At 40.4% G+C, this 17,242-nt stretch overlaps 1 protein-coding gene across 5 annotated transcripts in view; it reads left to right on the forward strand.

The window, feature by feature from the left end:
* Supt3h (SPT3 homolog, SAGA and STAGA complex component) overlaps positions 1-17,242 on the forward strand; it is a 349,478-nt gene that overhangs the window by 221,318 nt on the left and 110,918 nt on the right. For all 5 annotated transcript variants that reach the window (XM_028890682.2, XM_037200133.1, XM_037200134.1 and 2 more), the window contains exons 4-5: positions 7,362-7,448; positions 9,936-10,026. In XM_028890682.2, coding sequence (XP_028746515.1) covers positions 7,362-7,448; positions 9,936-10,026 — 178 coding nt within the window. The remainder of the gene's footprint in view (positions 1-7,361; positions 7,449-9,935; positions 10,027-17,242) is intronic.

The following is a 17,242-nucleotide window of genomic DNA, read 5'->3' on the forward strand; positions in this document are numbered from 1 at the left end:
AGACAGCTATAAATTATGCTGCATACATTCAAGATAGGCTTGATTTCATTGCAACTTCATTATATGTTAATTTAAACAACTAAATGCACTTAATTTTATTTTTCAACAGTTAAATTTTTTAAAGTAATAACAGAAGCTGCAGAGATGTCCCAGCAATTAAGAGCACTTGTTCCTTGCAGAATATCCCAATTTGGTCCCATAGCTGCTCCCAAATTTCTGAAGCCTCATCCTTTTCTGGGCTCCACAGACACGAGGCACGCGTTTGATGCACGTAGATACATGCAAGCCAGACTCTGATTTGCATAGAGCCAGATAAATCTTTTTCTGGTTAATGACAGTGAGTTGGTGTAACATTTGTGCATGTTTCATTTGCTGTCCCTGTGATAAAATGCCTGACAACAGCAGCGTCAGGAAGGAAAGGTTGGGGTCTGTAGTCTAGGTCCCCGAGCTCACTGTGGGAAGTCCTCCGAGCAGGGAGCACTGAGTCAGTGCAGCAGCTAGTGCTCCGCTTGCTCTTCCCTTGTGCTCAGTCTGGCCCAGCCCATGGTGGGTCTTCCACCTCAGTGAACCCAAATAAGAAAAGCCCTCACACGGGAGTCCACGGGTCAGCCTAACCTTTGACAGTTCCTCACTGAGACCCCCTTCCTCAGGGACGTAGATGTATCAGGTTGACAGTTGACACTAAACATCATAGTTTTGAACTGAAAGCCAGCTTAGTAATGAGCAATCGAGTTTTAGTACTGAGTATACCATCATATATTATCAAACTAAAATAGTCTATTATTTTAACATTTGAAAAGATTCTAAATTTTTTCTTATAAATACCTCATTTGCAAGATAAGAGAAAGCTGATAGTTACTGCCTGACCACTTACTTTCTCATCTAAACATGAGCAACCAAAGGATTAGCTAGGTCAAGGCTGCTGTCTTCATATGATAAATACATACATAGTCATTGCTGATCGGAAATTTTCAAATCTTCCTGGACCCACATGGATTGTGGCTTGTCTACTCCTTTAAATTTATGTGTGTGTTTAAACATATATGCATATATATATGAATTCCTCTGGTCCCAAGGTACTTATAATTATAGCTTCATCATATTGCTAAACACTTAACTATGTTTGACTTACTGTTTTTCTATTCTGAAAAGAAGAATAAGAATAAAACTCTAAAAATTGAGGCATATTCTTCATCAATTTAGGTTATTTTGTTGTTGTTGTTGTTGTTTCAAATGTCTAAGAACAGAAGACCAGTCACCAATGAAGAAAAAGGGATCTTGTGATGAGAAATTATTAAGTCATTTATTCTGTTTGTAATATAACTTTGTTTAGCAGCAAATATCCTTTTCAGACCCTCTCTCCTCCCTGCTCAGACTGTGTCTGTGAGCACCACTAACTTGGATGTTTTGAGATACCTGTTTTTCTTTAGATAGATGCTCTTTCTAATTGAAATAGACTCAGCTCCTCTAAAACTGTCATTAGCTGAAAACGGATGTCACACAGTCCAGAGCACACTGGCTTCACCACATAGGCCTGATGCAGGCAGAGCTCTAGTATTGACTGTCCCCCTAAGACAAAGATGGTGACTGAGAGCTACAGACCACTGTGGTTGGTCAGCAAGCTACATACTACAAGCCTGGGGAAAGATCGAACTCTAAGTTCAATTTCTGCTGGCTATGTAGTGCTTTCATACCTGTGCAAAGTTGTATAATCATAAACCAAACAAGTCAGGTCACGTGAATATTTTTGTAGGTATAGCCTCTTCCTACGCAAAGCAAAGTGTGCCTAGTAATAGGAGTTTCCACTGTTGTAACAAATAATCTTGAAGACACATAAATCTGGCTGGATGTCACATTTTAATTACTTAGAGTCATAGTTTTTTGTTTGTTTGGTTGGTTGGTTGTTTTTTTTCCTGTATAGTTTTGGTGCCTGTCTTGGATCTCCCTCTGTAGACCAGGCTGACCTCGAACTCACAGAGATCTGCCTGCCTCAGCCTCCTGAGTGCTGGAATTAAAGGCGTGCACCACCACCACCCAGCTACTTAAAGTCATAGTTTTATCTGTGGCACTTCTCTCCTACATTTGTCCTAAGGACTAAGTGATGTAATACACGGACTCCATGAAAAGTAGGACAGTTAAATGGAGATCCAGCTTCCGACTTACGTGGGAATGTGTATGGGACCTCTCTCCGGGGGCTGGAGAGGTGTCTAGCAGTTAAGAGCTCTGCTCTTCCAGAGGATGGGAGTTGTGCACATGTGGAGGCCAGAGAATGACTTGCTGAAGTCAGTTCTCTTCTTCCCTCCTGTGGGGCCCTGGGAGTCAAACTCCCAGTGTCGTGTTTGGCAGCAAGTGCTCCTAGCCACGAAGTCGTCTTGCCAGCCCTATCTAAACACACTTGCAGACATACACATCTTTAAATATTTATTTCCCAAGGACCCTTTCTTCAAAAACTTAACAGGTATTTTTTAGCCATACCTAACCACAAGAGAGAGATGAACATTGTGATTTGTGTTTGTTTGAGTTAACTGTCTGCTTATGAGAGGATTGCTATTCTTTTAAGGAACATACAGTCGAGAGTCCTGAGAACCTGTCCATCTCAGTATCTGCTAAAATCACAGATTACTGAAAAATATAAAATGCCAGAAAAGCATAACTCTTACTCAAGGGGAAAAGTCAATAAAGATGGCCTCTTAAATATAATATACACTGAACTTAGTGGACAAGGATTTTAAGACAGCCATTGTGTGTCTGTGCTCAGAAAGTAAAAGTGAATCTTTTCAGGAATGTGTCCTCTCCAGATAAGGGGTGAAGTTCGAGAGAGCAGAGGTGAAAATAAAGTCTTACATGAGGTCCTCGCTGTGCTGGGGGGAGCAGGGCCACCCGGGTCTTACACGAGGTCCTAGCAGTGCTGGGGGGTGCAGGGCCACCCGGGTCTTACACGAGGTCCTAGCTTGCTGGGGGGTGCAGGGCCACCCGGGTCTTACACGAGGTCCTAGCTTGCTGGGGGGTGCAGGGCCACCCGGGTCTTACATGAGGTCCTCGCAGGTTCATAGGATAGTAGTACACCAGGGAAAGAAAGGGAGACAAGGACAACCAAGAAAATCAGTTCTAAAGAGAAATTTGATTATCTGCCTAAGTGAGGACCAGCTTTACATTCAATAGAAGGGCAGCATCTGAAGGAGAAGAAGATGGTGGTTAATTCAGAGCCTCAGAGATCACTAAATCGTCAGCCTCAGAGTAAGGCCGTCTGTACTAGTTAAACTGAAAATAAAGCATTGTAAACTTATCCCAGTAGATTCAATTTCTTTCTAACGAGAGCAAGAGTTGGAAGTGGTTGCTAGTAGAAACGCTTTGAATGTTGGAAGCGATATGGGGACTCACTCTAGTCAGCAGGAAACTAGACTGCCTTTGACTTTTTCTGTCATAAACTTTTTAGAAAGAATTTTAACTAGAATTTAATATTTATACCTGACACAGTTCCAGTATATAATAACCATACTACTAGGAAGATGGCTGTAGCTGGTAAATCCATGACCCATAATCATTTGGAGACACTGAAATGTAGACACTGGTCAATAAAAATCCCCAAAGGCCTGACTTCGGATAAACACTGGAGTAGAAAGCACGTTCCCAGGGCTAGGCATATCAGGGAAGCACACTCAGACACTGCTGAAGATTTCTCAGGGGGAGAAACCCCCCATGTTAGTGTCATTGGCAATAGTGAGAAGTCGAAATGTTTATGTATAGGATGAAAGATTAAACTAGATGTGGCATATACCAGTAATCCCCAAACCTAGGAAACTGAGGCAGGAGGATCAAGTTCAAAATCAGCTTTGCCTATATAGTTGGATCCTGGAGCAGCCAGTGAAGCACAGAGAACCTATCTTAAACAAATAAATAACACACTTGAGATGGCATGTGTTATACATTGTACCCTTTAATAGGATCAGCCTCCCAATAAAGTATTCTGAACTATTTAAAATATAAACATAGTGAGTTTTAATGTTAGGTGGATTTTCTCAACTTTCCAACAGTTGTAACGAGTACAACTACCCCTTTGCTGAACAAAAGTCCTAATCCGAAGAGATTGAAGCGCCTTGACTGGACTATTGTAATGGTCGAATTATATTGTCTTTCTGAAAAATATTTTACTAAGTTCCTGAGTACCAATTTTACCAAGTCAATTGATTATTAAACTAGCCATTAGGTTTAAAGTATTGGTCTATGGCACAATTTCTAGCATATTTTATACTATTAAATATTTGTTGTAAAAATGAAAAATGTAGTCTTATTTCATAGTAATTACTGCTAAACAAATTTAACTTCCATTTATTTGTGCAGACTAACAGTCCAGATTGTTTGGTAAGAGAAGAGGATCATGGGCCAGTGAGACGGCTCAGCATGTGAAGGGCCTTGTGCCCAAGACTGACACTGAGTTTGGTCTCTGAGCACACGTGGCGGAAGGAGGCAGCCAGCTCCTGCAGTTGTCTCCTGACTTCTGCGCGAGTGCCCACACTCGTACACACACCCACATGAATAAATACACGCAAAACATTACCTTGTATTCCCATTAACACCTGTTTATTCATATATACATGTACACGCTGCTGGCCAGTAACTGTATCAGAGAGAACATGCTGCTTTTGTCTTTTGAGTTTGGGTCACCTGGCTTTTATACTAGAAAAGAGACCAAGAGAAGGTAAATAAACAAGTAGGTGGTGAGGAAGATGAGGGTGGGCACAAGGGCATGTGGAACATAAAAGAGGAAAGAGACTTGGGTGTGGAGAAGTTAAAACAGGAACTTACAAGTGCAGAGAGATGGGGAAGAGAATCACTGAAACCTGTTCCAAAATGCACAATGATATCTAATCCCCTATATGCAAAATTTAAAAGTAAAAATACATTTAAAAATTTAGAAAGAGTATACAGTTATCTTTCCTTCGCGCTGAAACATTAGGAACATTCCTGATATGAGTCCCCTCATGTTCATGTGGACTCAGTGATCATGAGCTGTGCACCCATGTATCTGAAGTGCCAAGGTGCCAACTTGTACATCAGACTATTAACAAAGAGTGGGTTTTACTTGTGCTAGTAGACATAGAAATTTTAGGAGAGTAAGCCCATGGGTAATACTTGTGTTCATATGGGTTACTTTAACTAGTTACTAAATTCCTCTCCTTCTTTTCTAGAGAAGAGGTAAGCATTTAGGAGAGGTAATTCTGGAGCCCAGAATACATCAGTCATCGGCAGGTCCAGAGCATAGTAACTGGACAGAGCCAGAGGCACTGGGAATGCTCATAGTGTGTATGTGTGTGTGGGGGGGGGGTAGACAGTGTTCCTTTAGTTGGGGGAAGTTAGAAAAGCCTTTGGTGAGCTGGGTGTGGTAGTGGCCCAAGTCTTTAATCCCAGCACTCAGGAGGCAGAAGCAAAAGGACTTCTGAGTTCAGAACCAGCCTAGACTACAGAACAAGCCAGCCAGGCTACATAATGAAACCATGTCTTTAAATACACACACACACACACACACACACACACACACACATAAATTTTGGCTTATTATAACAAATAGTTTTGGAAAATGGTACAAAATGTTCAGCTCTTCTGTCTGATGTAATTTTGTTACGTTTCTTGTTATTGCGTTTGCAGTCTGACATTTTGAGAGTATTATAGAGAGCATTGTGTATGGATATAGATAAATGATTAATTTATTGGGGAACCTTTTAGAGACACATATTTCACCTGTTCCTTTGATGGCATAAAGGTCATTCCTGATGTCTATAGAGTTTTTGATGTAGACACCACTTCTTCATCTAAGAAAATAAAAATGTATTTATCTGCTGTCTTCTGGTTCTCTCTATATGTGTCCAGAAAAACAGATATGTATCTCATATTCTCCACACTGACTGAATGCATCTAAGGCTGTGATGGAAATATTTTAATTTGAAAAATTGTTGTGTAAACATTTCCCTGACATTCTAACAGTTTTCAGGGAGAAAGTGTGCACATGGTCAAAACTGTTGTTTCTTTCAGGGGAGATATATCATCTTTTCAACCCCCTCCTAAGGTTTCTTCTTAAATGGTTCACAGTTAAATTTAAATTTCTATATTTAGATAGGATTCTGTTTATATACCAACTACCAGTATCCAGGAAATCCAGTGGGAAAGCCGACACAGGAGGAGTTGAGAGTCCTTTCTATAGTCTGCTCATTCAGAGAAGGTTTGAAGCTTATTTAGTTAGCAGGATGGTTTAAACATTCAAACAGAGGTCCTTCGGCACAAATGCACCATTTAATTTCCAATAGTGAAGATGGCAGTGTGACACTTACCAAGAAGCTCTCAGGAGTGTGTGTTGTTGCTTTACTCCATCAAAGAAAGGCATCTGGCGGGGTGGGAGAGCAGCTTTCATATGTAAATATGTTTATAATACTTAAGATGGGGGGGTCGGGTTTGTGCAATCAGCATGGTTTGATCAAATTTGGAAGAATCTCCAGGCACATTTTTCTCACATGTGCTCCAGCGTCTTGATTTTTGTCAGATGGACCTATTTTATGTTCCTTCCAACTAATCAAAATAAGAAACGGAGTTTGCCTTTGCCAAAAACTAAAACTATCATTTTTCACATTCTTTTATTTTCCAGGTCATTTTCAAGTAAGATTATGTTTCTAGGGCTTCTGAATTCCTGAAAACTCTCGGCTTTGCAGCTCTGAAAGCCCAGATGGACATTCAGGGGATCTGGCTTTCAGGCGGTGTGTTTTGCCCTGTGCATCCCAGATACAGTTCACTTTTGTGTGTGTGTGTAATTAGTGTGGAAAGAAATTAATGCCGTCCAGTATTATGATTTATGGACTGAATCCTTTAGCCACTGAAGACTTGCCAAAGCGAAAAGTCTTTTTTTTCCCTTTGGATATTAGAAACAGCTTCTGTTTTTGTTGATCTTGAAAGTCCTGAATGGGGCTATTTCACATCATACCAGCATGGGAGCTCGGATTAATAATATACTTATTCAACTAGTGATACTGAGCGAGACCGTTGCACACATGGGGAGGAAGGATAAGATTTCATAAAATTATTTTCAGGTGTATTAATGTATTTCTGGAAGCTGCATATGATTTTTCTTTTGCATGAAAGAGATCAAGGATTTCTGTTTATTGTATCTATTACAGGTGGACTCACAAGCTAATTTAATTGCGTTTTTCGCTATCTTAAAGCACAGGGAGTTTTGCTTTAAAAAGCAATAACGTGATTGCTGAATTATTCCCTGGGGTCTTTATTGTAGTAGATTTATCTGTCTTGAGACATTGTGATTGTACTGTGTGTAACTTATATTTCTAAGACAATTTCCTGCATTTCCTTTGTTGTAGTTACAGCAAGCTGCAGAAGTCTCTCAGCTGCGAGGAGCTAGGGTGATCTCTGCTGAAGATCTTCTGTTCTTGATGAGAAAAGATAAGGTACTATAAAACAATTCCATTGTGTGCTTAACTGAACTTATGTAAGGAAATGATGGACTTGTTACAGCTTTCAGATGAGAATCACAACCTGGGCAGCAATGTTGAGCTTTCCCGAGTTAGACACAAAATGCATTTCCTACCGAGGTCGTTTGCTTTGTACACGAGCTCATCTCTGGTGACAAGGCTGCGGCACAGCTCACCCTTCCTCCTCCTCCTGTACTTGCGAAGACAAGTTTCACTGCCAGCTCGTGTCCCCTGGGTCCCAGCCGAGCTCTGTTCCTATGAATGGGCTCTCTCTGAGTAGCACATTTCTTTTTCCTCTCAGTTTGTACCTTAATACTCATAGAGTTCAGACTTTCACAGCATCGTTTTTAACTGGAAATACAAAGTTTATTCTCTGCACTGACTTATAAAAATAAGCAAATTAGTGCAAGTAGCTTAAAAACTAATGTCATTTCAATTTTTTTTTAATAAAAACTCCAAACTCTGGCTATTAAGACATTAAAGCTGATATTTGTATGTCTATTTATGTTATAATTTTACATACGAAGCTAGTTGAATAAATTCTATGCTCCTTTACCAGTTTTAATAACCAGCTGTTTATTAATATAAAGAATTTGTAAAGAAAAAGAAATGCATTCAATTTCAAAAAGCTTGGAGTCTACTTGAGGCAGTCTGTGCGATATGCTTGAAGCATAAGACTCGGAGAATTTCATAGGTTGGATGATTAGATGGGGAAAGAGGGTTGGTGTAGGGAAGATTCTGACAGAAGATTATGACTGAGGCCTTACAGAGCACAGACCACAGGCGGGGAACCTGACAGGATGGGTAGTTACTATGGTGCATGTCTATGGAGACAGTGAGGAGGAAAGATGGTAGGAATTGCCAGTTTGTTTTGTACTGGGAGGGTCCTTAAGGAGGAGCAGTCAGCACCCACAGTGGTGCTGGGCCAGAACTCCTGAAGGCTGCTGTGAAAAAGGTCTTCAGCATAGGTTCCCTGTGGGAGCAGCCTGGAAAGAAGAGCACCGCTTAGCTTTCCCAGCAGCATTTCCTCTTCACTGACAGACAGAGAGAAGCTCACACAGTCCACATTGGCACTCCTTCCCCTTGTTAGGAAGGTGGCCATTTTTTACTAGAGAAACTTCAGGAATATATGCCACTTGATGGTGTTTTCCTGGTATCCAGGACTCTTACCAGATTATTTTGAACAATCAGCAACACATTTATAACAGAATAGTTGTTAGTCTTCTCATCTTTCTCAAATAATTTTATTTATAATTTAAAGTATTCCAAAAAGAATATCAAGTAGCTTATATAGGAAAAATACTAAACAGAATAAAACTAAAATAATGGGTATAGTGAAAGCAAAGAGAAAGGGGGAAAAAAAGAAAAACAAGACTTTGTGGGATGCAAAGTGACTATTTTTTAGTAGTTGGAGTTGGTAGCCAAGCAGTGTTTATAGCACCTGCTGTGCTTTCCTTGTTATGGACACAGTCTCCCGTGGTCTCTCCTGACTCCTGTGCAGCAGGCATGTGAGGTAGGCTCTCTTGAATAGTATATGACAGAATTCAACTCAGAGGCTATCCTCTACTTCTAGCTCTGCTCAGCCTCAGTCATCAGTCTGTAGTCTGCCTCAGGGTCCCTCAGGAAAAAGAGAGAGATCTGTTTCTACCTCAGGGGTATTGAAAAGGTTGAGTGATATTCGTATAAAGCTATGTACAGTGTACTTTCCACTGTTAGGAATCCAAACCCTGAAGATCGTGACCAGAGAAAATACATCTAGGGTTAGCCCAGAACAAGCTGCAAGGCATTATTAGATGGTCAGAGTGAAGTACTGCATCCTCCTCCTCTAGATGCCCAGAGGGCGTCATTAACACCTAACCAGTGGGGCAGCTGGGGGTCTCCTCCAGTCCAGGCTTGGAGCTGCTGGCTGTGCTATCCTGTGAGAAGATTCCCCGGCAGGCCAGCGGGCCAGCGCTGATGCCTTCCTGTTATTCAGCACTAGGCAGGCTGAAGTAAGAAGATCACAAGCTCAAGTTCGGCCTGGGCTACACAACAAGGTCTTATTTCAAAAGTTAAATATAAAAATGAGTTGTTAAAAACTCCTAGTCTAGATGTTTATAAATCTATTTTACATAATTTTTGTCTTAGAGTATATACAAAATTCCAAAGCATAAGGACACTTGGCTTACCAAAGGGAATGTGGTATTTATTGAAATCATCAAAAGGAATTTAAGATGTTTTCTAAAATATACAAAAAAAGCATTATTTTGTGATTCTGGAATGTCTGGATGGATGCATGTGGAAAACGCCTTTATAAACACTTACATCTTAGCTATTATTGAAGGGCTACATTCTTTGCTTATACTAATGATAGTTCTATTTTCCCCAATATCATCAGGTACTAGTTTATTAAATTTAATCTTAAACCAATCTTTTATCAGTAAAGAAAATGTGTTATAAACGGCTTACTTTATATTTCAACAGAAAAAACTTAGAAGACTTCTGAAATACATGTTTATCCGAGACTACAAAGCAAAGATCATCAAAGGCCTTGACGAGGATGACCTCCTGGAAGGTGACTAGACAAAACAGTAACCCCAAAGTGTCAGTGCAGGCACCCAGAGGAGGTGTCAGGAAGTTCTTCCCAGGTCTTTCTTTCCCTTAATACAATCTGGCACTTGTTGGCGATTTAACCTTGTGATTTTCTCTTCTGGAACCTCATAGGGCTCAAGTATCTCAGGTCCTTCTTTTCGTGGTGTACACTGCTTTCCAACAAGTCTAGTATGCTACCAAGGTTCAGCGCAGAGAGAGGCAGCCCTTAAGAACGGAGAACTCTGCCACTTCCTTAAGGAAGTTATTTGGAGCAGAGCATGTAGAAGTTCATACCCAGGATCTCTAAGTGGCAGTCCTAGAGACAAACTCAAGCTAGGAGATCCACTGTACAGCAGCAAGCAAAAGAGTGGCCAGCTTGATGTTCAACAGAGGAGACTGGAGGAAGAGCTAAGGACAGCACTCTTGTGGCCACAGTGAAAGAGAGGGATCCACATTAGCATGCTAAAATGTGGAGCGTTCCTTCCCTGCAGTGGTATCAAAAGCAGTAGCTCCGGGGCAAAGAGTACTTCCTGCTGTTTCAGAGGACGAGTTTGGTTCCCACCACCCATGTCAGGCAACTCACAACCACCTGTAACTCCAGATGCAGGGAATCCAGGGCCTCTGGCCTCTGAGGGCACATGCACCCACATGCACATATCCACATGCACATACCCACAAGTACACACACACATGCACACACAGAAACCTAAATACCATTTAAAATAATAAACAAATCTTTGCAAACAAAGCATTAAGAGCCAGCTTGCAGTTACTGGGAATTAGTAGCCATGTGTGGTACTTAGTCAGACCAGCCTGAAGCTTCTTGGGAGCTTGAAAAGTGACAGCCAAGGGTACTGTAAAGCTGGTGAGAGAAGAGGATGCACAGACAAGTGTGCACTGTGGGGCTGAGCGATGTCAGAGGCAACACACTCTAAAGAGAAGGTCTGCCCAGTCTAGCCAACTCACTGAGCAAAGAAGCAGTCAATGACGAGCCAACCAAAAGGAAGAATGGTTGCCTGAGTTACTGTGGTATATCATCTGAAACGTCCATTTTCAACAGCAACAAAACACTAGATGTGTAAAGACACATACGGTCTATTTGAAAAACAGACCATGAAAAGTAGATAACAAAAATTGCCTTCTGGTAATCCAGATGTTGGGTTAGGCAGGCAAAAAAAAAAAAAAATCAAAGTAACTATTACAGTGTGTTCAAATAAATAAAGGAAATTATATTCAGAGAAGAATGGGAAAGTATGAAAACCATGCCTCACAAAATATACAGTAAAAAGAAAGAGATTAAAATGTATAATAACGGAGTTTCAACGTGAATACAGTAAGTGATGAGCTAGCTTAGGAGGCAGCACTGGCCACCAAGTCTAATGACCCATGCTCAAGCACATGGTGGAAAGAGAATAGACTCCTGGCAGTTAATCCTCCGACAAAAAATGCCTTGGCATACGCACACACCCACACACAAAATTAATTAATCACTAAAGAACAGTAAGGAAGTTAGAAGCTAGCACATTAGAAGCTGTGAATTTGCAGAAGAAAAACCAATGAGTTTACCTTAAAGATGATGTAATCTGAAGAACCAGGAAAATGAAGGAAGTGGACAGTTCTTCAAAGAAATGCAGGGCACCATCAAGTGCATCAGCATATAATATATCACAAGAGAAGGAGTACACAGTACACTAATACATCAGTATAATATATCACAAGAGGAGTACACTAATATACCAGTAGAATATGTCACAAGAGAAGGAGTACACAGTACACTAAAACATCAGCATATAATACATTAGAAGAGAAGTAAACAGTATACTAATACATCAGTATAATATTTATCAGAAGGGAAGGAGAAGGAGAGAGGGAGAAAGAGAGGATGAAAAAAAATTCCAAGAAGTAGTGAGTGAAAACTTTTCAGATTTATGAAAATTGTTAAACACATGTCCAAGTATCTAAACAAACTAACAAAATCCATTAGGATAAACTCAAACTTATCTATACTGATACACAGTTTAGTAAAGTCAGAGCTAATCATGAAAGCCATAAGAGAGGGCAGCTAGGGGCCTTTGGGAAGTTGTTAAATCATAGAAGGTGACCCATTATGGATGGGGTCAGTGTACTTTTAAAAGGACACACACAACTCAGATCCTGTCTGTTAAAAAGAGGCCTTCAGTAGACACCAGGTATAGAGAGTGCCATAGCCTGTAGAACTCAGGTAAGTAGATGTTGTCTAAACTTCCCAGTCTGCAGTGTATTCTATAGCAGCTTAGACTAACCAAGGAAACTGAGAATCAGCAGACTTACATGAAAGGTTGGAATCTTTCCTTCCCAACGTCAAGAATAAAACAAGACTGTGAACTTGTTCCTCTTCTATGCAGTATTGTACAAAAGTTTTACTATCATGTTTAGGCAGAAAAATAAAAGAAAGCACTCAGATTAAAAGGAACACGTAAAGTTATGTATGCATCTGAATGCTCTTTATAAAGAAAAATGTCTTAACTCACTAAAAACTATTACAATTGGTGAACACATTCGTGGATTTTCAGGATACAAGATAAATATGTAAACAAAACAAGTGAGTACACATTCCTTATACTCAGGAAAAACAGCCCAAGGTCATATAAAGAAAGCAATATCAAAAAAAGAAAGAAAGAAAGCAATACCATGTATCACAGCATCACAAAGAATAAACTATTTGGACTAAATTGTGCCAGTGACCTACAAGATTTCTACATAGAAACTAGAGGTCACTACTGAGAGAGAGTAGGCTGAGAAGAAACACAAAAGTAGAGCTACCAGTGTTCACAGCTGAAATGCTTGGAATTGTGAAGGCAATAGCCATCCTCAGCTGGAGCTATAGATCGCGCCAGCTTTTGATGAAATGAACAGACTGATTCTGGCATTCGTGTGGAAATGTCAGATTCTAGAGAGGAAAAGATGCATTTTCTAATTTGTACATGACCCAGAACAGTCAAAACCATCTCAACAAGCAGCAAAGTTGTAGGATTCAAGCTTGCTGACTTCAAAACTGTGTTGTGAGTCCACCACAATACAAACAGGGTCCGTGCTGGTCAGTGGATCAGAACAAGGAACACAAGTGAGACTCGAAGAGAGGTTCAGTGGTGCTCGACATAGCCTGCAGGACAGTTCCATGTGGAAGGAACAGCTCCTTCCACCAGAGACACGAAGGCCTCTGTGACATCTAGAAATCTACATAGAGAAGAAATCATTTGATCCCCCAAAACAAACAGAAGAACAAAAAACCTAAGTAGAGATCATTGAGAGCTCATTGTAGTAGCTCAGATTACAAAATGCTTTTTTCATTTTCATTCTATCTTCATTCCTTTGTTTTATGTATGGGGGTATGTATTCCATGCGAGTGTGCAGAGGTCAGAATTCAATTTGCAGGAAATGGTTCTCTCCCTGTACCACGTGGGTCCTGGGGTTGAACTTTGATCATTGGGTTTGATGACGGGCATTTTTACCTCTGGAACCTTCTCTGGATTGTCAAATAGAACGTTTTTCACGTTGGCAGCCTGTATGAGGACAGTATTTTGAATACATGACACCGAAAGCATAGCAGCCAAGGAAACCACTATTGAATTAGAATTGATGGAGTTTAAAGCCTTCAAAGTGCTTCAAAGAATATGCAGAAGAAAACACAGAAGAAGAAAGTCTTATATGTGTATCTCTGCTAAGAAATCTGTAAGCAAAATGTGCAAGGAACTCTTCAATTTCATAATAAAGACAATAAATCAATTTAAAAATGGACAAAAGAGCTGAGAAAATCTTGCAGCAGAAATAAAAATCTGCTAATAGACGCCAGAATTGCTAATAGATTCCAGAAAAGATGGCCAGTGTCCTGAGCTAGAGTGCACATGCAAATCAGCAATAATAGCCTCCCCCTCCTCACCTAGCAGGATGTCTATGACTGACAGACAGATGAAGGCAAATACTGTTGAGGCTATGAAGAGCTTTAGCTTATGATACTAGGAGGAGGGGAAAACAGTGCAGGTACTTCAGAAATATCCCAGAAGCTTCTCCCAAAGATTAGCAGACAGTGAACTAGCCATTCAGTACATAGTAAAGCTAAATGAAGAGAATGTCCACACACAAAAAATTTCACATGAACGTGAAAAGCAGCATATTTCACAATAGAAAACTAGAATCAGCCCAATATCTGCCAACATATAAAGACATAAATAAATATAGAATGAATATTAATGCAGGAAATATTTAGAGCAATAAAGTGGAATAGAACACTGGTATGTGTTGCTGGAGGGCTTCTCTCCAGGTTCCCCAAGCCCCGCAGTCCCACAATCCACTTATAAAATAATCACTCAGACGCTTATATCACTTATAAACTGTATGGCCGTGGCAGGCTTCTTGCTAACTGTTCTTATAGCTTAAATTAATCCATTTCCATAAATCTATACCTTGCCACGTGGCTGGTGGCTTACCGGCATCTTCACATGCTGCTGGTCATGGCGGCGGCTGCAGTGTCTCTCCGCCTCAGCCTTCCACTTCCCAGAATTCTCCTCTCTCCTTGTCCCACCTACTTCCTGCCTGGCCACTGGCCAATCAGTGTTTTATTTATTGACCAATCAGAGCAATTTGACATACAGACCGTCCCACAGCAGGTATGCTCATATGTGGGTAAAGTAGAAGCCCATCCCAAAGACCACATGTCCCAGATTGTCAGGTAGCAGCAGAGGGACGGCCGCCTGGAGTGGTTAGCTGGAGCTGGAAACAGGGCTGCCTGAGGAAATCATCTAAAGCAGCCCATCAAACTTCTTATGGTTGCAGTAGGACATTGTCTTCTGCAAAGGTTACTCCTAAACAATCAAGATACAATCAAAAGGAAAATCATACCCACACACGTGCACACACACACAAATCTCATAATGTTTTAAGTAACTTTTATGATTTTTGTGTGGACTTCACTTCTAGAATCTTCCCCCAGCATTGACTTCATTAGCTTCTGGCTTCAACTGGTATCTCTTGTCTAAAGAGTTAGCTGCTGTATGACGAAGATCTGTGTCTAGACTCTACCCTGAAAAAATAATGTATGGATTTATTACTAATATCTTGGCTAGAGCTGCATAATTTAGGCAAAGATTGACTTAAAATTTGCTTCTATCTTCATTAAAGGTTAAAAGCCATGATTTAGCAGGCACATAATTATGAAGATTTTTTTTTCTAAAATTATTTTTTTCATGATAAGCATACTTATCATTCTAAACATTTATTAACATATTCATAGCAGACAGCAGATAATCAGTACTTGTATTTGACAATGCTTCAGACGTCTTTATTTGGTATGTATAACCATCATTAATCAAATGAAAAATATTTTAGTTCTTTCTCACTCCCTAAGTCTCACTGATAACTTCATTTGTTACTCTGTATTAACCACCAGCTGCAGCATTTAATGACTCCCCTGTGACCTTTTACAGTAACTTTCTGAGTTATATTTTGCTTTTAAACTGGCTAGGAGTGTAGCTCAGAACATGTAGAGTTCATGTTACCATGTCAGTGCCCTTAACTTGTCCCCCCAGCTCCATACAACTTTGTAAATATATTAATAAATGGAACAATGGTTTTGTCTTGTATTGTGTAGTACAGGCACCTACATGCCATGGTGCTGTCATTTGTTTCTTCTCCTTTGAGGGGCCCACCACTCAGCTCCCAAATAAATCACACACAGATTCTTATTCTTAATTATGAACGCCTGGCCTTAGCTTGGTTTATTTCTAGCCAGCTTTCCTTAACTTAAATTATCCTGTCTACCTTTTGTCTTTGGGCTTTTCCTGTTCTCTTACTTCTATAAATCTTTCTCTTACTCTGTGGCTTGCTGTGTAGCTGCGTGGCTGGCCCATGGAATCCTCCTCCCTCTCTAGCTACTTCTTTTTCCTTTCCTCCCAGATTTCTCCTATTTATTCCCTCTGCCTACCACCCCTGCCCATCCTTTCTCCTGCCTCGCCATTGGCCGTTCAGTTCTTTAATAGACCATCAGGTGTTTCAGACAGGCACAGCAACACAGCTTCACAGAGTTAAACAAATGCAACATAAACAAAAGTAACACACCTTAAAATAATATTCTGCTACGCCATGGCACGAGTGTGGAGGTCAGAAGACAGCCTTGGGTATCAGTCCTTTCCCTGTCAGTGAACCCAGCTTGTTCACTGTTGCATGTGCTCGACTGGTTCATCTGTGAGTTTCTGGAGTCTCCTGTCTCAACCTCCCATCTCCTGGTAGAGCTGTACTGAACACTGGGATTACATTTGTTTACACTGCTGCTTCCAGCTTGTCTGTAGGTTCCGGGGATCCAAACCCAGGCCTTCAGGCCTACATGGCTAGCACCTTACCTACAGAGCCATTTCCCCAGCTCCAATAGTTTTATCTTAGAATTAAGACCGTGCCTCAAAGGAACACACAGAGAATAGTAGAGAAGGGTAGTTGATGGCTTTTGGCATGTACACATACATACAGGGAGTCACCGTGTGCACATGCAATACACACCTCAAAAAAGGAAAGAAAAGCAGGACTTTTAATAATATAAATACAGAGGGGATAAAACAAACATTAATAGAACAGAAAAATATATTAAAGTTTCAAATTAACAAAGAAGAAATGGAAGGTTTATCAACGTGGATGAAGTAATGTTAAAAATTAAAAAAAGGAAATAAAAATCACAAATGTCAACAAAAGTAAATTGGAAGATTACAAAATGAGGTATCCAATAAGTGTTGGATGAGTGTATATGGAAATGTGAAAAAAAAAACCTAAAAGAGATAATGTTAGCATTGTACTCAGAATTTGATATTAAAACATTGCAAAGGAAAAGATCATAGAAGGCATGCTGTTGAGTGCAGCAGTTCTCAATCGGTGTGTCATGACCCACTTAGGGGTAGAGCTTCCCTTTCACAGGGTGGCTCATCAGATACTGACATTACCATTCATAACAGTAGCAAACTTACGTCAGGAAGTATCACTTTAATCACTGTATGGTTGGGGTCACCACTATATGAGGAACTGCATTAAAGAGTGGCAGCACTGGAAAGGTCGAATACCACGTGTTTAGTGTCACACACCTGTAGCCACTAAATAGTCAACAGCAAAGTGCCAGGTTACGTGTGCTTAGATTGTATTCCCTTCGAGTGGAGTATCAACAGTCATTTTTGTTTCTTCCC

Source organism: Peromyscus leucopus, chromosome 16_21 (genome assembly GCF_004664715.2).
Source record: "Peromyscus leucopus breed LL Stock chromosome 16_21, UCI_PerLeu_2.1, whole genome shotgun sequence".
Lineage (NCBI taxonomy): Eukaryota > Metazoa > Chordata > Mammalia > Rodentia > Cricetidae > Peromyscus > Peromyscus leucopus.